General features: G+C 44.2%; 1 protein-coding gene across 1 annotated transcript in view; it reads right to left on the reverse strand.

The window, feature by feature from the left end:
* Positions 1–2,127: 2,127 nt before the first annotated feature.
* prdm6 (PR domain containing 6) overlaps positions 2,128–27,505 on the reverse strand; it is a 254,465-nt gene continuing 229,087 nt past the window's right edge. Inside the window, exon 7 of the mRNA XM_078215409.1 lies at positions 2,128–2,257. Within this exon, the coding sequence (XP_078071535.1) occupies positions 2,143–2,257 (115 nt within the window). The 3' untranslated portion in view covers positions 2,128–2,142. The remainder of the gene's footprint in view (positions 2,258–27,505) is intronic.

Below are 27,505 nucleotides of genomic sequence, written 5' to 3' on the forward strand. Positions count from 1 at the left end.
ACTTCTCTACTTCTCTACCCCCGACCCCGATCATCGGCTCTTTCACTCCCAGATCATCAGCCCCTTTTCCCCACTCCCCCAATCATCAAGCCCATCTCTCCCCTCCCCCAACCCTTCCACCCCCCCGCCCCCCACCAATGGCCATTGCCAGCATCCTCAGCTCCTCCATCTGCTCCCAGGCACCTCCATATTGAAATGAATTCCCCACCTTCCCACAAAGCTCCCCACTGGGAGGCCCATCCTTTGCACAGGTTGACACTGCCAGGCCACTATCTAATCATGTTCCTCTCCCCCAGGGGCTTTACTTACTTTTGCGCCCAAGGAGTTCCTCCATGACAAGTTCACATCTGTGTGAATCTGTTGTAATCCATGCCGACGTCACGTCACATCGGTGCAGTGTCAATACACAGCGGGGGGAGAGGGGTCAATAACGTTTAAATTCATTTAAATTCATGTAAAGCAGATTCACACCTGTAATGGGTGTGAACCTGATGACATTGCGGGCGGAGGGGGCAGAGAAGATCCAAAATTGCCCACTTGCCGGCGAGAACTGTGACTTCCAGATCTTGAGCCCCTGCCAGCATTCATACGGATAGCAAGCTTGGGCACAAGATTGCCCCTTACCATCCAGTATATAATAGCATGTATAGGGTGTTTTATATCTGCAAATATATAAGACTTTAATGTGTTTTTTCTATGGCTTATTGTAGTAATATAATTAATGAACATTTGTGTGTGAAGGAAATGGCAATATTAATGGATAAACAATATTGGTTCTGTGGTTTCACCTTAAATTTTTATAATGTTATTCAATAAGCTAGACAATTCTTTCTGAAAGTGCTGTTGTGCTGCAGGAGAAGGACAAGAACATCAATGCCATTTTAAATGAAATGACAGAATCCTGAAGCTTCTCTCACACCAAGTGTATTATGCATTCTTCGAGTTACAGATATACCAGAATGACCAGTGTGCCTGACTCATTTGTTCCAGCCAGACAAGTACCAACCTCAGTACTGGGAGCAGACGCATACCGGTCACAGCATTGACCAAACTTCATTCTTTTTCAGTTGATTTCAGCTGTTGTAATGGAGCTCACACGGCATTAATGTGTAGACAGGCCCTCTTGCTTGGAGAGTGTGAGAGGAACCTATTATGCCACAAAAACGTTGGTGTCTTAACTCTGCATCTCGGGTGTACCAGTACCAAGTTGCTAGTTTAACAAGTGTTAAACACATTTTCATTTGTTTTACATTAATTTTAGCACTCAAAAGTAATAGACGTGTTTAGAAGAATTAATCATGCAGGATAATGTAATCAAAAGAAGCATTTCACCCTTAGGCCAAACATAGGCTGAATTATTATTCTGCCAGAGGATTTATGGCCAAATGTTTGTTCCAACTTACTTATGTGCCTCTGATATAGTGGTTCTGTTGGCAGACACACTGGCAGCTGTCCTGCAGCAATACATTTTCAGCTAATGTTGCTTTGATGCCGTTTTACACTTTGTCTGATAAGTAAAATAGGAAAATTGGTCTTCTATTCGAAAGGTCTGTAGTGCTGAACAGTGCAGAGAGCCCTAATTGGACAAGGAAAAGATACTGAACATACCTTTGTTTGTATTTTACAATGAATCTGGGACTCTTTAATTCAAAATGCAGAGTTTTGCTTTTCATGTTACCATGTAGACATTACCACTGGAAAAAAAGGAGGAAGGATCTGTGTCCCTCAAGTCATGCTTAAAAAGGTGCAATTAAACAATGTGCATTCTCAGTCACAACTGTGGATTACTGAACCCACTAATTAATATTTTTCTAGCTTTGGTATTAAATAACAATTAAAAGGTTCTTAGAAATGTATTATATTCTGGGCATAAGAATCTATGCAAGTCTCCTATTCTTTTGAGTTTTGTCCACTGAAATGAGTCGTATCTCTAATCATAAATAAATAATCTTTTTTTTCTGGTCTCTTTTTCTCTCTCCTATGCCAAGATCAATATCTTTAAACATCTTACTTATTTTATTACTGCTTTTGGTTTTCTGGGACTGATTGAAAGTTGCTCAGAGGAAATCTTTGGTTTTGCTTAAGTGTCCATGACATTTAATCATGACTTTCCTTGCAGTTTAATTCCAGCCAGTCAATCAGTTAATCCACTTCAATTGATTCTGTGCTCTCTGTTATTGGTTTGCACTCATTGGGCATCCGCTGGTGTCGACTCAGCTGCGTGGCTTGTGTGAAGCTCCGATCGCACTTCTCGCACCTGTGGAGGCAATGATAAAATTGAGACAGGGAGCTGCGTGTAAAAGGATGATGGGCATTACCTCATCTCAACTAATCTGAACAGACACTTAAAAGTGGTTGCAGATTTTACAAGGCTCCCAGGGTCTAATTGGTGGCTACTCCCCAGCCTTGATGCAAGTGATGGGACAAGGTCTGCTTGATGCAGAACAGAGGGATCTGTCAATAGGCAGGGAGGAAGGTGATTTCTCAAGAGATGCCTGTCCTGTTATGGCCCTGATCACTGTCAGTTCAAATAGATAAAGAACAAAAAGAGATTTTCAGGAGCATGCCATCAAAGGAGCAGGCCTGTCGGATGCTCGAGAGTCCTAGGAGAAATTGATGACAGGCTAAATCTCACCTTTCAGTAATTCAAAATCACATGGAAGGAGCTGTAAATGGCACATCAGACTCAGCAAAACAGTCCCAATGCTTAAATATAGAATGATGCTTCTGAGATCCGGAGCACTGCTACCTTTCAGCAGCATTCCAACATCCTTTATTGCTGGAAAATACAATTTAATCTAAGGTTCTTAGACCATTCTATTGTTAGCTGTAAACGGCCAATACTTTTTTTTTAAAGGTTGCTCTTTCTAAAGAGCTCCTTTGTGGTAATGTTTGAATGTTGTTTCTATACAAATATTTAATAAATGTCTCATTTTTATAATGTATCATTGTAAAAGCAGATAAAAAGATCAGCAAATGTTGGGAATTGGCCACGGTTTCTGACAATTTAAAAAGGTGCATCTAATTGCCTTAGATCACAGGATAAAAGATTTGTGCTCAAAATAACAAGACAGAATATTAGTCAATCTTGTGTTGTTAGATGTATTTTATGTTAGCTGAAGTCAGAGAAGTTACTTTACACCTGCGGCAATTTCTTCTACAAAAGGAAATTTAAGAAAATTTTATGTCAAATAAAAGCATTTCCTGCTGGTGTCAATATAGAACCTGTCTTATACAAGAGCAGAATCTCACACAGGAGGCAGACTAATAAACCAATGTCATGCAATACCAGGGAAAGGGTATTTAAAACACCAGTTCTTCACAATCTCATTTTTTTTAACAAATGGCTAAGTCCCAACAGGTCTCTTAAATATTTCTCAACCACATTTTACTTTGTCAATATTATACATCAATCCCTTCTCTAGTCAGAAATAAATCTTATTGCCTTTTAAGCCAACACATCCTGTCAGCTTCAGTCGTTTCTGTGGTAACAATTGGCATAGTTTTATTAAGCTTAATGTAAAAATAGTTCCAACTGAATTCCCTTCTTACTTCTGATGTTATGGAAACCAAAAGCAGGAGTCATAAATATGAGATAGTTACTCATAAATTCAAAAGGGAATTCAGGAGAAACTTCTCTCGCCAAAAAATGGTTAGAATGTGAAACATGTTACCATAAAGAATAGTTCTGGGGATTGGCATCGATGCCTTTCAGGAGGAGCTAAATAAACACATGAGGGGGAAAGCAATCAAAAAATATGTTGATGGGGTTAGTTGAAGGGTGGAGGTGGCAAATGTGGAGTATAAACACTGACACAGATTGGTTAAATCAAATGGCCTTTTCCTGTGCTGTAAACGTTACACAATACGCAATTTGTTCATTTTTAAATGTATTAGAGAAAGAAGATCTCAGCTGCATGTGAATAGCAGTGCAGGTACTGCTCTTGCTTTAAAAACCACAAGTGGTTGTCTTTTTACTCTTCCTTTCACGATAGGAAAAAACCTTAAAAACTAAATGTCCTGCTTCCTCTACCCTCTGAAATATACCGAATTTTGTGATGACACATTATGAATGATGGTGAATTTACAGATGAGTGTCTGGTTTATGAACCCTTCACCATAGAATCATAGAGTCTACAGTGCAGAAGGAGGCTATTTTTGGCCCATCGAGTCTGCACCAACAACAATACCACCCAGGTCCCATCCCTGCAACCCCACATATTTACCCTCCTAATTCTCCTGACACTAAGGGGCAACTTATCATGGCCTATCAACCTAACCCACACATCTTTGGACTGTGGGAGGAAACCAGAGCACGCGGAGGAAACCCATGCAGACACAGGGAGAATGTGCAAAATCCAGTCACCCAAGGCTGGAATTGAACCTGGGTGCCTGGTGCTGTGAGGCATCAGTGCTAACTACTGTGCCACTGTGCCCCCATGGTAATCAATTTTCATGGAATATCTTTGTCTTTCGTATTTTCAAAACTTCAATTGTATACAAGAAACGTATACTGATATTTTCAAAAGGCTCATCTACCTGCTGTGGATCAACCATTTCCATGGGTCTGAAAAACAGGAAAGAGGATGGAGACCAGCTTCATTGGGCCGTTCCCTTTCTCTGCTTACAAAGCCCTGGGATTTCTGGGGTTTTGCCAAAGGCGCAGAGATCGGTCAGGGTTAGGTATAATAGGGTTAGGCTTAATAGAGTCATTTAAATGAGGCAGGAGAGAATGTTAAATAGTTTTGTTTTCTTGGTTCAATGTCAATTGACAACACCAAGAAAACGTGGTGCTGCGATCTGCCCTGCAAACCTGGCTGGTGAGCATTTTCCAGGGTACGGCACCAGGGGTGTTTTGGAAGTGGTGGGGGAGGGGGTTGTGTTCTGGTAGGCTGAAGATGGCTAAGGCAGCTCTCAGACTGGTTCACCAGACTGATTCCTGGAATGGCAGGACTGACATATGAAGAGAGACTGGATCGACTGGGCTTGTACTCACTGGAATTTAGAACAATGAGAGAGGATCTCATAGAAACATATAGAATCCTGGTGGGAATGGACAGGCTAGATGTGGGAAGAATGTTCCCGATGTTGGGGAAGTGCAGAACTAGGGGTTACAGTTTAAAAATAAGGGGTAAGTCATTCAGGACTGAGATGAGGAAGAACTTTTCACTCAGGAACTTGCGAACCTGTGGAATTTTCCACCACAGAAAGCTGTTGGAGCCAGTTTGTTAGATATGTTTAAGAGGGAGCTGGACGTGGCCCTTGCGGCTAAAGGGATCAAAGGGTATGGAGAGAAAGCGGGAGTGGGATACTGAAAGTGCATGATTGACCATGATCATACTGAATGGTGGTGCAGGCTCGAAGGGCTGAATGGCCTACTCCTGCACCTATTTTCTATGTTTCTATGTTTCAGGTGAAATCAGGATCTTTGGTTGCTAATAGAGTGATCTGTATTCATACCTGAACTCACTGCCCCTTCAACTGGCACTCCTAGGGTTCATTCTGGACTAACAAAACAGTGCAGAAAAAAGAATGCTGTGCATTCAGGCAGATGCAGTACACTTTGGATGCACTGCCCATGTACAGTGTTGGGTGAGTAGGTGGATTGATTCCTCTTGCTTTTGAATCTAAGTCCATCTTTACTTCAGAACTTATAAAAGCAGTAGCACTTTGGAGTGAAATCTCTGATCTAAAGAGGGTACAGTTGACGGTTGACAACTAAAATGTTGACCTACTCAAAATTCTGAGGAAACCTGCTGTATACTTGCGGCATTTTGTGTTTTTTGATGGATTACAAACCTATTTAATTATAGATATATTTTCCATAGCAAGCTACTTGAGAAGTACATTTTTAAACCAAAATGACTGATTTTCTCTCCATAGGCTTTACTGCACAGCGGAAATAGCGAACAGCTGCTCACACACAATAAACGCAGCTTCCAAAAAAAAATGTCATCAAGGTGATGCAAGGGAAAGGTCACAGAATAACATCACACAGATGGAGTGATAGAGACTCTCTGTGGAATTGTTACAGAGAGGTTCATTCTCATGGCAACTAATCCAGGAAACACTTTTTGGAATTTACTGTAAATAGACCAACAGATCAGAACTGGAAAGGCCTCTTCTCCCAGTGCAGTTCATGGAACTAGATGTACCTCAGGCTAATAGGGTGGAGTCTTGTTACTTCTCTGAAGGAACATCAAAGAGCTGTAAAATCTCATGCCTAATCCAAGTGTTTTTTTAAGATTTTTAAGAGGCAACATCAGATTGATTGGGAAGATATAAGATTCAATGGAACAATAAGAAAAGGAGAAAGTTTTGTTGAATATGGAGAGGTTGCAGACAGTAATAGGCTTTTAAATTTGCAAATACACTAAATGCGCTTTATGATGTCTATCAATTTTAAAAAGGAACTTGTTGTCCACAGGAACAATTATAGTCATCACATACTTCAATAGACGAGTAAAGTCGCAGAATTATGCAGTGCAGAGAAAGACTATTTGGCCCATTGCGTGTTTGCTTGCACTCTTGTGTTGTCCATTTAATCCTATTGCTCTCCCACACCCTGTATACAAACAAACAAATTAGGAGCAGGAGTAGGCCATTCAGCCCCTCAAGCCTACTCTGCCATTCAATAAGATCTGATTGTGGCTTCGACTCCACATTCTGCCTACCCCCGATAACCTTTGACTCCCTTGTTAGACAAGAATCTATCAAACTCAGCCTTTAAAATATTCAATGATGTTGTTTCCACTGCTTTCAGGGGAAGTGTGTTCCAATGACTCATGATCCTCTGAGAGACAAAAATTCTTATCATCTCTGTCTTAAATGGGGGACCCCCTTATTTTTAAACTGTGTCCGCACAAGGGTAGACATCCTTTCAGCATCCTATCTCCCTTTTTGTATCTTTCAAATATTTTTTGCTTCCAAAAATGTTTTTGCTAGGACATTCCATGTTCTAACAAGTGTAGGGGAGAAATCTGTTTGCATAATATTACTAATGAATTTAATAAGGTAATGCCGTGGGATGCTTCTCGCACGGCCCACGCAGCATCCTTCAATAACATTACTGCAGTGCACGGTACTGTCTGTCACCAAACAATCGAGGTAAGTCCACATCGCCGTGCTAGAAATGGTGCTATGTGAACTAATTTCTGCTCCCCCGCCGGCATATGCTGTTGAACCTCAATGTTTGTCTTTGGCTCACTAACCAGTCAAAAATAATTTTCCCTTTAAATTTCTTTCTTAATTTTACCTTTGCTAGTGAAAACAGTCCTCTTTTCTCTAGTGAATTCTCAATACTAAATCCTCTCAAATCCCTCACATCCTCTCAGTAATTCCCTTCTGTACCTTCTCCACAACTTTGATGTGCTTCTTTAAGTACATGACATAATATTGGTATAAAATGGATAACTGGGTGGTGCAGTGGGTTAGTCACTGCCCCTTTATCTCTCGGAGATGGGTTCAAATTAAAGCCCAGACTGGGAGAAAGAAAGGACCTTCTGACTCCTGGCTGTTGAACTCTTATGTGAAATGAGTTTGGGAAGCATTACTCCAGTATCTAATGAGCCTATCCGGACACTAATGTCAGAGACACTGATACGGGAAGGTTGAAGCTGAGGCTGGTTGCTAGGACTGAGTACAAGTAGCTATGCATTGTATTTTATGTTTTATCTAACCTGTGATAGTTTGACACTGACGTTGGCTGCATGAAATTGGAAGATTTCCATTCTCCGGCACTAATCCAAATCATGTGCATGAAAATAAATCCATAGGGAAAAAAGTGAAGCATATTAAAGTAACAGTGTAGTAAATCATTTTTTTTAAAGGGGAAGGTAGGCTATGATATCATGGGAATTGGTACTCCATGGTTTGAGTACTTGCTCACTGACCCATTGGCCAGCATTTTATTCTCACTGAGGTGTCCAAACAATGGACCCAAAAGCCAAGGTCAACCCAACCTTGGTCATCTGCAGAGTCTGTTGTCACATTTTACAGGGTCAGGCAACTAATTGGTTGATATCATGGCTGGTTTTCCTTTAAAGAACAGCCACCCATCTCCAGGAGCTGTTGGCCAATTGGAAGGCTGGCAGCTCAATAGTGCCACCGGGAGCAGTGGCCATTGCTGGGACTACACTTGGAACAAGAGGCTATGGAAGAATGCTACCCTGCCAGTCAGGGAGGATGAATGTTGGCATCCTGAGAGAGGACAACAAGTTTATGCCCCACTGTTTATTGTTTTAACATGTGGATGGTCACGGAGCCAGGCTATAGCCTAGTCAGAGGCTAGGTGGAATTATTTTGATCCCAACTACACCTTTACTGGACTCTCCTTGACAATGTGAATCATTGTTTGCACTGCACCACAGCTGCAGCCTGAATGGTCTTGGTAATCACATTGATGTTGGGTGGCTGAACATAGGCTTTGACCAGTCTGGAAATGGTTTAAAAGGTTCCACTGTCACCGTGGAAGATTAAAGCTAGGATCATGCGGTAGATAGCGAGAAGGATTGCTGTAGACTACAGGAAGATATCGATGGACTGGTCAAGTGGGCAGAAAAGTGGCAAATGGAGTTCAACCCCGAGAAGTGTGAGGTGACGTATTTGGGGAGGTCAGACAAGGCAAAGGATTCAGTGGGGACACTGAGAGGTGTAGAGGAAGTGAGAGAGCTTGGAGTGAATATTCACAGATCCCTGAAGGTATCAGGACATGTCAATAAAGTGGCTAAGAAGGCATATGGAATCCTTTCATTTATTAGCCGAGGCATAAAATATACGAGCAGGAAGGTTATGCTGGAACTCTATAAAACATTAGTTATGCCACAACTTGAATACTGTGTGCAGTTTTGGTCACCTCATTACAGAAAGGATGTAATTGCTCTAGAAAGGTAACAGAAGAGTTTTACGAGGATGTTGCCAGGACTGGAAAACTGCAGCTGAGGAAAGATTGGATAGGCTGGGGTTGTCCTTCTTGGAACAGAGGAGGCTAAGGGAAGATGTGATTGAGATGTACAAAATTGTGAGAGGTCTGCTTAGAATGGGTGGGAAGGACCTATTTACTTTAGCTGAGAGGTCAGTGACTAGGGGGCATAGACTGAAGGTGACTGGTAGAAAGATTAGAGAGGAGTTGAGGAAAAATGTTTTCATCCAGAGGGTTGTAGGGGTTTGGAATTTTCTACCTGAAAGGGAAGTATAGGCAAAAACCCTCAATTTATTAAAAGGTGTCTGGACATGCAGCTCATGCTGTAACCTGCAGGACCTTGGATCAAATGCTGGAAGGTGAGATTAGGCTACATGACTTCTTTTCCAGCTGCCACACACATGATGGGCCAAGTGGCCTCTTTCTGTGCTGTACATTTTCTATGATTCTAAAAGACAGAGAGTGGAAGGGACTGTCATGGGATTCCAGGGGCCCGATTTTACCATTTTGATTCTAAGTGCTAAAACTGGGCACAATTCAAATCCGACTTGGAAAACTGCTCTCAGGCACCCCCATATGCACTTAGCCTGAAAAAAAATTGCGGGTCTGAATTGCGCTGAGGGCAAGGCTTATCGGGCCCAAAATGCTGCAGCTCCAATCGGAGTTTTGAACTGCGCGTGCGCAGTGAGAAAAAAAATTGAAAAAACGTGCCCCTGTCACATTACTCCCAGGCCGCAAAAAGTGGATAAAATGGCCTGGGAGCAAAAAGCGGGAGTGATGGCCCCCACAGACATCGCCCCACCCCCACAACATAACTGTCCCCCTTAGCCATCCATCCCCCCCGCTACCCAGACTGATCGCGACCCCCTGCCCACTTTCCCCCCACCAATCGCCCAGAGTGGCTGCGGACCTGTCCTGCCCCCCAACCAATCGCCTGCAGAGTGGCAGCGGTCCCCCCCCCCCCCCCCCGCCTCTGCCCCCCCACCAGAGAACGATCTGGCCTCTCTCCTCCTCTACCCCTCCCCCCACCAGAAATACATCTGACCTGCCTCCCTCCCCCCCCCCCCTCCAGAGAATGATATGGCCTCCCTCCTCCCCTCCCCCCTCACCAGAGAATGACCTGGCCCTCTTCCCTCTATGCCTCTGTGCCCCCCCCCCCCCCCCCCCCCACCACCACCACCACCATCGATCTGAGTTAGAGAGCCACCGGAAGCTCTGAACTTACCTCTTCAGAAGTTGGAGCACCTGAAACAGACCTTTGCCGAGCATGTCTGTTTCGTGCCAAATCTGGATGGGCAAACGCGATGGTCAAGGGGGAAATGCTGGTAAAGTTGGGCGGGCAGCCCATTAATTCAATTTAAATGCATGCAAATGCATTCAAATCGCTGTTGCGCCTGTTTCGGGCACAGTTCGGATCGCGGCCATTTTTGGGCCTTGGTAAAGTGGGCATCTGCGGCGGATGTGGGCGTGGATCGGACTAATCGCCTCACGTCTGACTTTACCAAGTTTTCACGCCCAAAAACGGGCACGACGCAATGGTAAAATCAAGCCCCAGATTACCAGAGGTGGGATGTAAATTGAGACCCATCATCCCTGATTCACAATTCACTGGTGGCCGAGGCATCAAGCGGAAGCTGCATGGCTTTTCTGTGCCTTCCTAAAGCTGCCCAGCAAACACTGTCAGGCTCGGTTTTCTTGGGGCCTCGAAGTTGGGGGTCGGGGGTAGCTCATTGTCTGAAAGGTGGTGTGACTCTGTTAATAAAGGGTGAGATCAGTATAGTTGTGATAAATGATCTTGGTTTGCATGATCATAATGTAGGGTGGTATTCTCCCAAGCCCCCGCCAGCTGGTACGATAGCAGGCGTGGGGGGAGAATACGGTGGGAGGCCTAGAAATCAGTTTCATGCTAACATGAATTTACAGCAAGATCTTCTGCTGGTGTCCACCATGGCGGGTTTTGGCTTGCATGAACCTAATTTGCATCTCATTAATGGCATGCAGATGAAGGCCCAGACCTCCCCTTCGATGCCAGATTCTCCACGATACTGGCAGGAAAACACACCTTCGGAACTCACCTGAACAAAGCCTGTGGCTATCTGTGGAGTTCGGGATGGAGGTGGCCCACAACCCTGGACCCTGGAACACCACAGCAGTGGGTCACGGGTGCATCTTCAAGTGGGCCTTCAAGATTCAATGTCCTGGAGGGGGTTCCATCTTCCAGCCTCAGAGTGTTCTTATAGATCCATCTTCTTTCTTAGATGGTCCACCTTCTTGCTTCAACAGTGGGCAGGTGATGTTGGGTGCCTTTTAAATATGGCACCTGGACAATATGGCAAACTACCTGCCACCCAGGCCTGCCCTGCCACTGAATATGGTGTAAAACACCCAGGCACATAATTAATGAGGTTGGGGCTAGAAGTTTTGCATGTTTTCCTGCCAGCTTCCACAGGGGAAGTACTCCACATTCCCACCCCACCACTTAGTGTCAAATTAGTCAATTCTACCTGTAGAATCAGTTTGGCTGGAGATAAGAAATAGCCAAGAAAATAACTATCTGGGGGAATAGTTTCTAAGCCTGTTGACTGTAGCTACACTGCAGGATGGAATATAAATCAGGAAATAATGGGGACTAAGGTATAGCAATAATTGTGGGCAATAATTGATCTTAATCTTTATATGGATTGGAAGAATCAAACTGGTAAAGGTTACCTGGAGAATGAATTCATAGAATATATTCTTAGAATATTATGTTCTGAAACCAACGAGGACAAAGCATATTTTATCCTGGCAATGGGTAATGAGGTGGGCTCAGTTGGCTAGATGATTAGCATGTAGATCAGATTAGCTTTAACTGCCTGGAATTTGATCCCCGTTCTGGTTGTTGTTGTTTCGAGGCCTGTCTCCTCACCCTGAGGCTGGGCCTTAACTATTTACGATCTATAATAGAAATCATGAGATAGTTCGGTCTGAAGCTAGTGTCTTAAACTTAGGCAATTACAAGCATATGTTGGCTAATAAAGTGGATTGGAAAAATAGATTAAAAGGTAAGACGGAGAATGAGAGAAAACCAGCAAGAAATATAAAAACAGACAGTAAAAGCCTCTGTGGGCAGGATTTTTTGGATGAAAGTTTTCTCGCCTGCCACTCAAAGAATCAGTGAAGAACGCATCCCTGCCAATGCCAACTACTCTATACAGTCAGAAGTCTCACAACATCAGGTTAAAATCCAACAGGTTTATTTGGTATCACGAGCTTCCAGAGTGCTGCTCCTTCATCAGGCTCATTCACTCACTGATGAAGGAGCAGTGCTCCAAAAGCTCGTGATACCAAATAAACCTGTTGGACTTTAACCTGGTGATGTGAGACTTCTTACTGTGCCCACCCCAGTCCAACGCTGGCATCCCCACATTGTAACTACCCTGTAGCAATTTAATGCTCAGAGGGTCATTCGTTGTCTCCCTGGTCTGGGGAGGAAGTCCTGCCTTAGACAGCTGCTGGTCCATTGGTTGGCCAGCAGCCCTCGAGTTCAAGCAGCGCCAGGTTCAAGTGGTGGTCACAGGTGGGACTACAGCCGGTCCCCATATAAGAGGTGCAAATGGAGGCTAGACTGAAGGTACATTTGGGGTACAAGGAGGCATATCCCCCTGGTCTGACCTCAGCCTGCGCAGACCTGGGACTCTCCCTGCCTTGGGTACTGGATGAGGCAAGTAAGTGGCCATTAATTGGTCACTTAAGGGCCTCCATCAGTCCAAGGGTGGGCGGGCAGGCTACCCGATGCCTCCACCTCCTGCTACAAAATGGGAAATGGGTTGCGAGTGGCTGGATAGGTGACAGGCAGGCCATGTCCTCCATTTTTTGAGCTGCTCCACCTTCAAATGCACAAGCGGGGGACAATAAAATATGACTCTCTAAGTTTATAAAAGCTAAAAGTGGAGCTAAAGTAAATGTTCGTCCCTCAGAAGCTTAGAGTGGGGAATCAAACAGGGAAATGGCAGACACTTTGAATAACTATTTTGTGTCAATAGAAGCAACCCAAGAATTGTAGAAAAACAGGGGGGGAGTGCGGTGATGGTAGTAGTGCGAGCAAAAGGGAGGGAGGAACTTAAGATAATCACAATCACTAGAGAGGTGTAGAGGAAGTGAGAGAGCTTGGAGTGAATATTCACAGATCCCTGAAGGTATCAGGACATGTCAATAAAGTGGCTAAGAAGGCATATGGAATCCTTTCATTTATTAGCCGAGGCATAAAATATACGAGCAGGAAGGTTATGCTGGAACTCTATAAAACATTAGTTATGCCACAACTTGAATACTGTGTGCAGTTTTGGTCACCTCATTACAGAAAGGATGTAATTGCTCTAGAAAGGTAACAGAAGAGTTTTACGAGGATGTTGCCAGGACTGGAAAACTGCAGCTGAGGAAAGATTGGATAGGCTGGGGTTGTCCTTCTTGGAACAGAGGAGGCTAAGGGAAGATGTGATTGAGATGTACAAAATTGTGAGAGGTCTGCTTAGAATGGGTGGGAAGGACCTATTTACTTTAGCTGAGAGGTCAGTGACTAGGGGGCATAGACTGAAGGTGACTGGTAGAAAGATTAGAGAGGAGTTGAGGAAAAATGTTTTCATCCAGAGGGTTGTAGGGGTTTGGAATTTTCTACCTGAAAGGGAAGTATAGGCAAAAACCCTCAATTTATTAAAAGGTGTCTGGACATGCAGCTCATGCTGTAACCTGCAGGACCTTGGATCAAATGCTGGAAGGTGAGATTAGGCTACATGACTTCTTTTCCAGCTGCCACACACATGATGGGCCAAGTGGCCTCTTTCTGTGCTGTACATTTTCTATGATTCTAAAAGACAGAGAGTGGAAGGGACTGTCATGGGATTCCAGGGGCCCGATTTTACCATTTTGATTCTAAGTGCTAAAACTGGGCACAATTCAAATCCGACTTGGAAAACTGCTCTCAGGCACCCCCATATGCACTTAGCCTGAAAAAAAATTGCGGGTCTGAATTGCGCTGAGGGCAAGGCTTATCGGGCCCAAAATGCTGCAGCTCCAATCGGAGTTTTGAACTGCGCGTGCGCAGTGAGAAAAAAAATTGAAAAAACGTGCCCCTGTCACATTACTCCCAGGCCGCAAAAAGTGGATAAAATGGCCTGGGAGCAAAAAGCGGGAGTGATGGCCCCCACAGACATCGCCCCACCCCCACAACATAACTGTCCCCCTTAGCCATCCATCCCCCCCGCTACCCAGACTGATCGCGACCCCCTGCCCACTTTCCCCCCACCAATCGCCCAGAGTGGCTGCGGACCTGTCCTGCCCCCCAACCAATCGCCTGCAGAGTGGCAGCGGTCCCCCCCCCCCCCCCCCGCCTCTGCCCCCCCACCAGAGAACGATCTGGCCTCTCTCCTCCTCTACCCCTCCCCCCACCAGAAATACATCTGACCTGCCTCCCTCCCCCCCCCCCCTCCAGAGAATGATATGGCCTCCCTCCTCCCCTCCCCCCTCACCAGAGAATGACCTGGCCCTCTTCCCTCTATGCCTCTGTGCCCCCCCCCCCCCCCCCCCCCCACCACCACCACCACCATCGATCTGAGTTAGAGAGCCACCGGAAGCTCTGAACTTACCTCTTCAGAAGTTGGAGCACCTGAAACAGACCTTTGCCGAGCATGTCTGTTTCGTGCCAAATCTGGATGGGCAAACGCGATGGTCAAGGGGGAAATGCTGGTAAAGTTGGGCGGGCAGCCCATTAATTCAATTTAAATGCATGCAAATGCATTCAAATCGCTGTTGCGCCTGTTTCGGGCACAGTTCGGATCGCGGCCATTTTTGGGCCTTGGTAAAGTGGGCATCTGCGGCGGATGTGGGCGTGGATCGGACTAATCGCCTCACGTCTGACTTTACCAAGTTTTCACGCCCAAAAACGGGCACGACGCAATGGTAAAATCAAGCCCCAGATTACCAGAGGTGGGATGTAAATTGAGACCCATCATCCCTGATTCACAATTCACTGGTGGCCGAGGCATCAAGCGGAAGCTGCATGGCTTTTCTGTGCCTTCCTAAAGCTGCCCAGCAAACACTGTCAGGCTCGGTTTTCTTGGGGCCTCGAAGTTGGGGGTCGGGGGTAGCTCATTGTCTGAAAGGTGGTGTGACTCTGTTAATAAAGGGTGAGATCAGTATAGTTGTGATAAATGATCTTGGTTTGCATGATCATAATGTAGGGTGGTATTCTCCCAAGCCCCCGCCAGCTGGTACGATAGCAGGCGTGGGGGGAGAATACGGTGGGAGGCCTAGAAATCAGTTTCATGCTAACATGAATTTACAGCAAGATCTTCTGCTGGTGTCCACCATGGCGGGTTTTGGCTTGCATGAACCTAATTTGCATCTCATTAATGGCATGCAGATGAAGGCCCAGACCTCCCCTTCGATGCCAGATTCTCCACGATACTGGCAGGAAAACACACCTTCGGAACTCACCTGAACAAAGCCTGTGGCTATCTGTGGAGTTCGGGATGGAGGTGGCCCACAACCCTGGACCCTGGAACACCACAGCAGTGGGTCACGGGTGCATCTTCAAGTGGGCCTTCAAGATTCAATGTCCTGGAGGGGGTTCCATCTTCCAGCCTCAGAGTGTTCTTATAGATCCATCTTCTTTCTTAGATGGTCCACCTTCTTGCTTCAACAGTGGGCAGGTGATGTTGGGTGCCTTTTAAATATGGCACCTGGACAATATGGCAAACTACCTGCCACCCAGGCCTGCCCTGCCACTGAATATGGTGTAAAACACCCAGGCACATAATTAATGAGGTTGGGGCTAGAAGTTTTGCATGTTTTCCTGCCAGCTTCCACAGGGGAAGTACTCCACATTCCCACCCCACCACAAGGAGGCATATCCCCCTGGTCTGACCTCAGCCTGCGCAGACCTGGGACTCTCCCTGCCTTGGGTACTGGATGAGGCAAGTAAGTGGCCATTAATTGGTCACTTAAGGGCCTCCATCAGTCCAAGGGTGGGCGGGCGGGCTACCCGATGCCTCCACCTCCTGCTACAAAATGGGAAATGGGTTGCGAGTGGCTGGATAGGTGACAGGCAGGCCATGTCCTCCATTTTTTGAGCTGCTCCACCTTCAAATGCACAAGCGGGGGACAATAAAATATGACTCTCTAAGTTTATAAAAGCTAAAAGTGGAGCTAAAGTAAATGTTCGTCCCTCAGAAGCTTAGAGTGGGGAATCAAACAGGGAAATGGCAGACACTTTGAATAACTATTTTGTGTCAATAGAAGCAACCCAAGAATTGTAGAAAAACAGGGGGGGAGTGCGGTGATGGTAGTAGTGCGAGCAAAAGGGAGGGAGGAACTTAAGATAATCACAATCACTAGAGAAAAACTACTAGCAAAGCTATTGAGACTAAAGGCTGACAAGGCCTGGACCTGATGGCCTACATCCTAGGGTTTTAATAGAAGTCGCTGCAAATAAAGTAGATGCATTGGTTGTAATCTTCCAAAATTCTTTAGGTTCTGGAAAACTCACAGTGAATTGGAAAACCACAAATGTAATGCCACCATTCAAGAAAGGAAGGAGGCAGAAGACAGGAAACTCTAAGCCAGTTAGTCTAGCATCTGTCACTGGGAAAATGCCAGAATCTGTTATTGAGGAGGTAATAGAAGATTTAGAAAATCATAATACAATCAGGTAGATTCAAAATGGTTTTGTGAAACGAAAATTGTGTTTGCCAAACTTATTTCAGTCCTTTCACAATGTAACAAGGAGAATGGATAAAGGGGTTCCAGTAGGTGTAATGTATTTGTATTTCCAAAAGCATTTTGTTCGCATACCACATAAAGGTTTGCAGACAATAAGAACTCATTGTCTTGGGGAATGATACGTTAGCATGGATAGAGGACTGGCTAACTAACAGGAAACAGAGAGTCAGGATAAATGGATCATTTTCAGATTGGGAAACTATAATCAGTGAGGTGCTGCAGGAACTTTTGCTGGGCCTGAACTATATACAATCTATATTAATGACTTAGGAGAAGGGACTGACTCTATTGTAGCCAAATTTGCTGAAGATACAAAGATAGGTAGGAAAGCAAGTTGTGAGGAGGATATAAAGAGTCTGCAAAGGGAATTAGACAGGTGAGTGGACAAAAAATTGACAGATGGAGTATTAGAATAATATGGGAAAATGTGAAGTTGTCCACTTTGGCAGGAATGCAGAAAAGCTGAGTCTTATTTAAGTCGAGAGACTGCAATATGTTGCAATACACTGGGAACTGGGTGTCCTTGTACACAAATCACAAAAAGTCAATATGCAGGTACAGCAAGTTATTAGGAAGGGAAATAGAATGCTGGTAAGAGCAAAATGCTGCAGATGCTGGAATCTGAGACAGAAAAGAGAAAATGCTGGAAAATCTCAACAGGTCTGACAGCATCTGTGGACAGAGAACAGAATCTATGGCCGGAATCTTACCGGGGTGGGTGAGGCTCGCAGAAGGGAATTATCCGTTGGCCTCTGACGGGATTTTACGAGCCTTGCCGAGCCTCGCCCGAGCATGGTCATAAAATTCTGCACTATGGGCGGGATTTTACGACTTTGCTCATCCCAAAACCGTGAAATCCCACCTGAGTCAAAGGACCGTTCCATTGTCCACCCCTTGCCTGCTCCGATTCCCGTGGCAGGCGAGTAAAATTCCAGCCAACATTTCAAACAATGGATCCAACCTGCTGAGATTTTACAGCATTTTCTGTTTTTTGAAGTAGAATGTCGGAGTTTGTTTCAAGCAGGATAGAGTATGAAAGTGGGGAAATCTTGTTACACAGGTACAGGGAATTGTTGAGACCAGACGAGGAGTACTGTGTAGTTTTGGTTTTCTTATTTAAGGAGAGCTTTAGGCCGGATTTTCCAGTGCCACCAAAAGTCAATGGACTTTTGGCTGCCTTTCTAAATTTTCCATACCTGCCCACAACAGGTCTTACGACGAGGGGGCCAGAAAATCCCAGCCAGACTTTGCATTGAAAGCAGTTCAGAGAAGGTTCACTAGGCTGATTCTTAGAATGAAGGGGTTGACTTAAGAGGAAAGGTTGAGTAGGTTAGACCTCTTGGAGTTTGGAAGGGTTACAGGTGATCTTATTGAAATATATAAGATTCTGAGGAGGCTTGACAGAATAATGCTGAGAGATTTTCCCCTTGCGATGGAATCTAGAATTCAGGGGCAACATTCAAAAATAATGGGTCTTCCATTTAAGACAGAGATGAGGAGGAACTTATTCTCTCAGACAGTTGTTAGTCTTTGGCAGTCTCTTTCCTAGAGAGCAGAGGAGGCTAGGTTTTGAATAAATTCAACTCTGAGTTAGACAGATTTTTGATCTACAAGGGAATCAAAGGTTATGGGAGTCAGGCAGGAAAGTAGAGTTAAGGCCACATTCCAAATGGCCATGATCTCATTGATTGGTGGAACAGGCACAATGGAGAAAAATGGCGTACTCCTGTTTCTATTTCTTATGATCTTATGACCCAGCATCGAGAAGAGGGTTGTTGAAAGGCACCCCCTGACCGTGGCTCTTCTCCCTTCCATCCCCTTCTCCAACAACCCTGGCGTGATCCCCATCTGCCCTCACTCACGTTTGCCCTGGGGACCCTTGGCAATCTTGGGCCTCTGCTGGAGCAATACTGGCACCTGCCAGCACTCCCTCTACTGCTGCCTGCTGATTAGCTGACAGCTCTTGGGTGCATGGGCTTCTGCTGCCGAGGCTCTGAACCTGTGACAGTGGAAGGCCAGACTGTGGAAGGCCAGTCAGTGGAAGACCAGTCAGTGGAAGGCCAGTCAGTGGAAGGCCAGACTGTGGAAGGCCAGTCAGTGGAAGGCCAGTCAGTGGAAGGCCAGTCAGTGGAAGGACAGACAGTGGGTGACCAATCAGTGGAAGGCCAGACAGTGGAAGGCCAAACAGTGGAAGGCCAGTCAGTGCAAGGACTGACAGTGGATGACCAATCAGTGGAAGGCCAGACAGTGGAAGGCCAGACAGTGGAAGGCCAGTCAGTGGAAGGACAGACAGTGGATGACCAATCAGTGGAAGGCCAGACAGTGGAAGGCCAGTCAGTGGAAGGCCAGTCAGTGGAAGGCCTGACAGTGGAATGTTAAGAATAGGTTAACAGATCTTCCAATTAAGTCCTAATTTGATGTAAATTATTCAATAGAAGTCACTGATAAATATTAGTGGTGTTGGTCAAGAGTTGTGTGTGAAATTGGATCAAAGAAATAAAGGTTTTTTTTAAATGAAGAAGCAGAACCCGTGCCTCCTTTACTCTACAGCAACTGAGAAACTCAAACAGTGGTAGCAGAGGATGGTTGCTAGTTCCAGGTAAAGGGTTGCAAGTTACAACATTTTGGGGAAAAAAAACAAAAGGAAGACTTCCCTCAAATTCTAAATCAACAAAGGAGTGAGTAGGAGACAACAAAATGGCTGAACCCAGAATAAAAATGTCAGAATATGACTATCCAGCATTATTTTCAGCAACTGAACCTTATGACCAATGGAGAAGTGAAGACATTTTGTGGACTATGGTAACTGCTTTACAGAAAAGGAAACAAGGTATGGCATTGGCTCTTTCTTTACCTTTATAGAAGTGAAATCAGACACAAAGTGTTTTCTGAATTGGAGTTGGAACATTTGAACTCGGAAGAAAGCCTGGATAATTTATTAAATTTCATGGATAAGATTTATCAAAAGGATGACTTATTAAGTGCGTATGAAGCCCTGGTCAGAATTTGATAGAGTTTGGAAATCAGAGGATATTTCTATTGAAAAGTATGTGATGGAATTCAGTAGGCTATATAAAAGGCTGCAAAACACCGCCTGAAATTTCCACAGTCCGTGTTGGCATTTAAGTTACTGGACTGTGCTAAAGTGACCAATATGGATAGGCTCCTGGTTTTGACAGGAGTTAAGTTTGCAGATAATACCTTATTTGATCAAATGACAGAAGCCTTAAAAAAATTTCTAGGGAAACATTCTATCCCTATGGCTCTTATGACACAAGTGGGTCAGTTAGTGGTGAAGCAGAATGTGGAAGATACACTATTAACAGGATGGTGAGATCATGTGGGCACAAGCAGGCTACGAGCGTATGGCAGAAGATTGGGACCCAGAAATTACGAGGACAGAAATGCTTTTGATACCTATAGCAGGAGGAAGATATGGAGAATGGTAACAGGAAAATGAACCCCAGAAATGCCCAGGGAATGATAAATTGGTGTGACTCTAAATTTCATTATGCTTTCAACTGTTTGAAAAGATTTAATAGAGTGTTTGAAATTACACATGACACGGAAGAATCTGAAGAGGAAATAGATGGTGACCAGAAAGAAAGCATTGTCTCATTAACAAGATGTTTTACTCCTGTAATGAGAGTTTTGGTTGAAGAGTCCTTCAATTGTGCCGTATTAGACAGTGGCTGCACATTTACCGTATGTGGAATTGACTGGTTAAAATGTTACCTTGACTCTTTAAATGCTGAAAATTGGAACAAGGTTAAAGAATTTGAAAGTTCCACAAGTTTCACGTTTGGGGATGACAATATCCTGATGTCACTAAAAAGAGTGGTGATCCTTGCAATATTGCCGGAGTGAATCATTTCATTAGCACAGATGCTGCGTCAAGTGAGATACCTTTGCTTCTGAGTAGATCGTCGATGAAGAAAGCACACATGAAACTGGATATGGAAAATGATAAAGCAACAGTTTTTGGAAAAACGATGGACTTACAATAGTGTCTCGACTGTGTAAATTGTATTTCGTTAATGAAAAATAATTTTTTGAGTAAAGAGGTTAAGGAAGTGTTATTAGCAGTTGAAATTGGGACTTCAGCTGATAAAAAGTTCATTATGTTGAAACTGCATAGACAATTTGTGCATCCATCTCCTCGGAGGCTGAAAATTTTATTAAAGGATGCAAGGGTAAGAGATGAAGACTATACTAAGCTGCTAGAACAAATCAGTGATCGGTGTGAGATTTGTAGGAAGTACAGAAAGGCACCATCTTGACCAATAGTAACCCTACCTTTGGCCAGAGATTTTAATGACATTATGGCCATGGACCTTAAGATCTGGGATAAAGCAAACAATATATTTATTTTGCACTTTGACGAAATCTGGCCGCTAAATCTACAATCAAACGTTATACGTAGTAAAGAAAAGAATAATTCCGGATCAGATCATGGAAAAATGGATAGGGACAGGAATGGGGCCACCAGCAAAATTCCTTACAAACAACGGGGGGAATTTGCTAACGATGAGTTTAGGGATGTGTGTGAAAACATGAATATCGTAGTTATGAATAAGGCTGTGGAAATGCCATTTAGTAATGGGGTGTATGGGAAACCATGCTGTAATAGATGACATGCTCCGGAAAATTTTGGCAGATAGACCAAATCGCAAGTTACATTCAGCCTTAGCATGGGCAGTACGTGCAAAGAATTCATTGCTGATGGTTGGGGCTATAGTGTCTATCAATTAGTATTTTGTAGGAATCCTAAAATTCCATCCATTTTGAAGGATCAGCCTCCAGCTTGCGAAGGGACTACAATTAGCTCTGCCTTTGCTAACATTTAAATACTCAGCATATAAGTAGAAGAGCATTTCTGGAAGCAGAAGTCTCTGAAAGAATTCACAGAGCTTTAAGGCACAATGTACAAACATCAAATACCATTTTTCAGCAAGCAGATATAGTATACTATAAAAGAGACAATTTTAATGAATGGAAAGGACCAGGAAAGGTTATAGACATAGATGGCAAAACCGTTGTTTTGCAACATGGCAATCAGACTGTTAGGGTACATTCATCTAGGACAATGGGTACAGATTACAAACTTGCAAATTTGGAAAAAGTAGACGAACATGATGAGGAACCAGGGTCATCCGATACTCACGTCTTACAGAACTGAGGACCAGTTAACTGAAGTAGAGAGGATACCTGTACAGGAATACAATACATCTGAACTAGGACAGGCCATTTTTCCAAAAGGGCAGATGCCAAAAGTTGGTGCTTCCTGATGGAATTTATAAAGAAAAGGCCAGGCTTGTGGCGAGGGGATTTGAAGAAGAATTAAAAGACCAGGATTTAAGGGTGGATTCACCTACGGCAGGAAAGGTTATTTTAAAGATCTTCTTGGCTCTATTAGCCACCATAACATAGACCAAGACATAGGAGCAGAATTAGGCCACTCGGCCCATCGAGAATGCTCCGCCATTCAATCATGGCTCATATTTTTCTCATCCCCATTCTCCTGTCTTTTCCCCATAACCCCTGATCCCCTTATTAATCAAGAACCTATCTATCTCTGTCTTAAAGACACTCAATGACCTGGCCTCCACAGGCTTCTGCGGCAGAGTTCCACAGATTCACCGCTCTGGCTGAAGAAATTCCTCCTCATCTCTGTTTTAAAGGATCGTCCCTTTAGCCTGAGGTTGTGCCCTCTGGTTCTAGTTTTTCCTACTAGTGGAAACATCCTCTCTTCACTCTATCCAGGCCTCACAGTATCCTGTACGTTTCAATAAGATCCCCCCTCATCCTTCTAAACTCCAAACAGTACAGACCAAGAGTCCTCAACCGTTCCTCATACGACAAGCTCTTCATCCCAGGGATCATTCTTGTGAACCTCCTCTGGACCCTTTCCAAGGCCAGCACATCCTTCCTTAGATATGGGGCCCAAAACTGCTCACAATACTCAATGGGAGTAAATATTCCACAAAGCCATGGGAATGCAAATCTATGGATGTAAAAGATGCCTTTTTGCAGGGGCATCAGCTTCAGAGAGACATTTTTCTCCATCCTCCCAAAGAGGTAGCCAATACAGAAGGGATACTATGGAAATTAAATAAATGTGTATACGGGCTGAATGATGCGTCAAGAGTTTGGTATTTTTGGTAAGGTCGATTTTGTTAAAGTTAGGCTGTTGCCAGTTGAAAGCAGATCCCGCAATGTTTTACTGGCACTATGAAGGAAAACTTTCTGGTATTTTTATAATGCATGTCGATGATTTTTTTGTGGGGTGGTAGTAGCAATTTCAAAGCTATAGTAATCTCCGGGTGAGGAAGGAATTCATGGTTGGAAGTCGGGCTTCAGGAGCTTTCAAATATATTGGGCTGGACAGACTGAGTCAGGTGTCACTTTACGTCAGTAATCTTATCTGGAGAGTATCAACCCAATAGCAATCAGTCATGGTAGGACTTCACAAAAGGACGCGATGGTTTCAAAGATGGAAAAAGAGGAAGTCCGAAATTTGGGCAGCTGAATTGGCTGGGTAGACAGACTTGTCCAGATGTTAGTTTTGATGTCCTAGAGTTGAGTACAAAAATGAATGATCCTACGGTGGAAGACATAATGAGAGCAAACAAAACATTGGCCAAACTAAAAATGCAGGAGTGTGTTTTGAGGTTCCTGTGTTTGGGTGATCTGAGGCACTTGAATCTCGTAGTTTACAGTAATGCATCCTATGCCAATTTATGTGATGGGGTTTCAAGCACAGGAGGTTTTATAATATTTCTTTTGGGGGGGGGGGGAAATGGAAAATGTTGCTCCCTTGTGTGGGAAACAAAGAAAATAAAGAGTGGTTAAAAGCACATTGGCTGCTGAGACACTAAGCTTTGTAGAGACAGTGGATATGGCCTTTTATATATCTCAGATATTAACAGCAATTTTGGGATTAGGGGACTTGGGTAAAATACCCTTGAATGCCACATTGACAATAAATTCCTGTGGGGAAAATGTGCACTCCACAAAGTGTAAATGAGAAAAGGTTGAGGATTGACATAGCCAGCTTAAAGCAGAGGCTGGAAAAAGGGGAAATATCAGAAATTAAATGGGTCGATAGTAGCTATCAGTTATCTGATTGTTTTACTAAGTGAGGAGCGAGTTCGAAGAAACTTTTGGAAATTATTAAGGAAGGGCGTATTTTTCTGTGAATGTAAGTTTTTTAAACTTAAAAAAAAAGAGAAAGGGGAAATAGTGTTTTTTTGTGTTTTCTGTTTTTCTGTGGAAAACCAATATTCATCAAAATATTTTTTTTCCTCCAAGGAAGGGGAGGCTGTTAGGAATGGGTTAACAGACCTTCCAATTAAGTCCTAATTTGATGTAAATTATTCAATAGAAATCACTAATATATAAAAAGGGGTCACAGGTGGCACTATTTTGTAGGTGGAGAATTGTGTGTGAAGTTGGATCAAAAAATAAAGGTTTTTTATGAAGAAGCAGAACTCATGTCACCTTTTACTCTCTAGCAACCGAGAAGCTCAAGCATGGAAGGGCAGACAGTGGCCACTTAAGTTACAGTTGGACCTCCTCAATAATGCTGACTGGGCTTCCCTGTCAGATCTCTGACCAGTGGACCAGACCCGCCCTGCCTCCCCCATTGGGCAGTCTCAATCCAGCCACCTGTGGCCCTGCTGGTAGGTCTTTGGGGATGGACTCCAAGTCAAATCTCCCTGGACTTTTGCTCCCATTCTTCAGGGAAGCAGTCCTTGACAGCCCCCTAGCACCGTGGAAACATGAAGTTGAATTTTCTCACTGATGGTCAAGATCCGCTCGCTGCTTGGGCTGAAACACAAACCAACCCTGCAAAATGCACCAGCAGCACTGTTGCTGTGGAGGAGACGATTACTGCTGCAAGGACACTCTGAGTGTCAGGAAGAATCCATCAAAGAAGCCCTCTGGAACCTGTTGAGAGGCTGCAAGGATTTATCTGGCAGTCTCCCAGTACAGCAACAGACCCTCCTGACATGGGTAAAATGCTTGTGGATGTGGGAAATGGCCCTTCATTGTCCAGTTAAGGGACTGAACTGGCCACCCAGTGGCAGCTGAGCTATTATGGTTCCCTGTTTCAGCAATATACCAGGGCAGCTGAAAGATACCCAGGCTCACCTCCCAGTGCCTTCTTACCAGCCCTCCTGCCTCCCTGCCCATAACATTTCAGCCAAGAATATTCAGCCCACATTCTCTTTCATCCTGTCAACCTCCAGGCAGCATGTTCCTGATTTGCAGAAACCGCTGTCTGCCTTGGTGTTTCATTTCCCTTCTCTCCAACTGCAGCACTGTTCAATGCAACTTACCTTTAGGAAGAGCAGACTTCCTTTTAAAGGCTGGAGGAGCAAATGCCAGCCATGCATACTATAATGCCACCTGTTGAATGTGCAGTCAGGCGTGTTGCACTGGGCTGCATGCTGAAATGGTTCAAATGAGGCAGCATGAAGTTTGCACACTGCCTGTCTCAATGGGATCAGGTGTGGGCAGGTTGTGAATTGTGATCACCTGTGCCCGGAACAGGTGTGAATACCTTTTTAGCCAAAGTATGAATAGACACTGAAGGGCAGACTGGAAATCAAACTGAGACAAAGATTGTTAGTGATCGGAAATGGAAAGGGAAAGGGAGAAGATTGAATACTGTTACCATTGTTTATTTTGTGAAACCATGTTCTGAATGGGTTAATCATCTTTAGCTTAATCGATAAAATCTTATCAAATGGAAGAAACAACATCCTTTATCAAACCATCAAACCAATCTGTTCAATGAAAGGACCCAAGAGTATTGTTCACATAAAGATTTCTGTTTTATTCATTAGTGCATGTGTGTAATGCTCTCCCTCTCAGGGTTTCTCAAAGTGCTGATGACACATTAGTGCAATCTGAACGTTTATTTGGAAACTGATTAGATGCTGAAGCTGTTGTTAAAACCATTGTCTCCCTACCAGGGGAGCTTCAAATTCTCAAACTGCAATGTTTTCTAATGCAACAAGGTTTCTGAAACAAATGAATTAGTTTGTCACAAAACATGATTAAGGAATAGTCTAGTCATAAAATGGCTTAGGAATTGGATCACACTGCAACTGTTTTCTGTGCAGTTGCCTGGATCCAATTTAAGAGGTCGACATTACACGTTTAATGCCATTCTGGATCACACTCTGTTAACACAACTCTGGCATTCGCCTCCAGTAGCCAATAGGCCCTTGAATATCCTAATGTACGTTTTCAGAGCAAAACTGAACATTTTCTTCACTGTAAGGGTTGCTGAATTCAGGATTATCATGTTTACATGCAGGCTAACCATTGTTCCTTGATGGAACTGCGGGAGGCTGCCACTGAGAAAGCACCTTTAAAAGAGCTTTCTTAACTGAATATGAGGCCAGAAAGTGCTTTCGCCCCCTCCCCCCACCCCCGCGCTTCCAATCTTCTCCCCTCACATTAGCTATCATAAGATTCATCTTAGTCCTCACCAACTACCCAAGCAGTCACACTTGCTGCCTTCCCATGACAACTAAGCTATATCTAAAGACATGACTATCTCCCTCACATTGGTGATAAACAAATGAAACTAACTTGTCAATTTACCAGGGTGCCACCGTGAGTCCTTTTATAACTGAACACAAAAATCAATTGGTGCTTCTTGTCTCATTCCTCTGATCAGACTGAGGAGTGGCCAACTGAAAATGGACAGACCTGCCTCCATCCACTGCTCACATTTCCCTCCATCCCCTGCTCACGTGTCCCTCCATCCACTGCTCATCTCTCCCCCTATTGACTGCTCATGTCTTCTCCCATCAACTGCCCATGTTTCCTTTTATCAATTCCTCATGTCTCCTTCCATCAGCTGCTCATGTCTTCCTCTATCAACTGTTGATGTCACCCTCCATCAGTGACACTCCATGATTATTACTAGGATAGGCTTTCCTATCCAAGTAATAATACAGATTCACACAAATGTAGCTCTGTGATTGTCATCAGCTTAAGGACCCAATTTTATACTGTGGAAATTCCAGTTATTGTGGTAATAAAAATATTAGAGCTGCAAAATTGCAAATTCAGATGCTATGGGAGCCATCTGGCATGGTCCATGCTGATACCATATTGCGAAGATCAAACATTAGTCAGAACATCAGAAGTATGCAGGGTGGTAGATTGTGACACCAGTCAATATGTAACACTGATTTGATACCTGCCCTGCCATGTTGAACCCTGCCACTCTCTCAGACATGCACAGCTGAAGATGCCATCAGCTGCACACCTGCCAATAACATTTCAAAGGATCAGCATCCAAACTTAAGGTGCAGTGTTTTTGACTACCTATTTGTTGCTATAGAGCTATTGTGTTGCTCCAATGTGGAGTTGACAGAAGTTCTTTATCTGTTCGAAGGTAGTGATGCTGGATCTTTGGAATGAGTTATATGATTTTGAAAGGCATCTCTCTATCCCAATTGCATCCAGTCATGGGGACTTTAATTGCAGTTCCCCTTGGCTAGCAGCATCGCAAGGACAAGGAACACAGACAACAGGGTGGTGTACACAGAGGGAAGAGGAGGGCTGTCAGTAAAAGACCATATCCGCTTGGGATTTCCAGAGAGCATTTTTCATACCTTCACCCCAGGAACAGTGTCGCTGGCAGCTATGCTTCACCAAGGAGGTGGTCACAGAACTATGCCACATCTTCAAACCGGATCCGAAGCCTCAGTGCGGGGTAAGGACAGCACTGGTAGCATCATGGAATCCATACAGTACAGAAGGAGGCCATTTAGTCCATTGATCCTGCACTGACAATAATCC

The sequence above is a fragment of the Mustelus asterias genome, chromosome 6 (assembly GCF_964213995.1).
Source record: "Mustelus asterias chromosome 6, sMusAst1.hap1.1, whole genome shotgun sequence".
Taxonomy (NCBI): domain Eukaryota; kingdom Metazoa; phylum Chordata; class Chondrichthyes; order Carcharhiniformes; family Triakidae; genus Mustelus; species Mustelus asterias.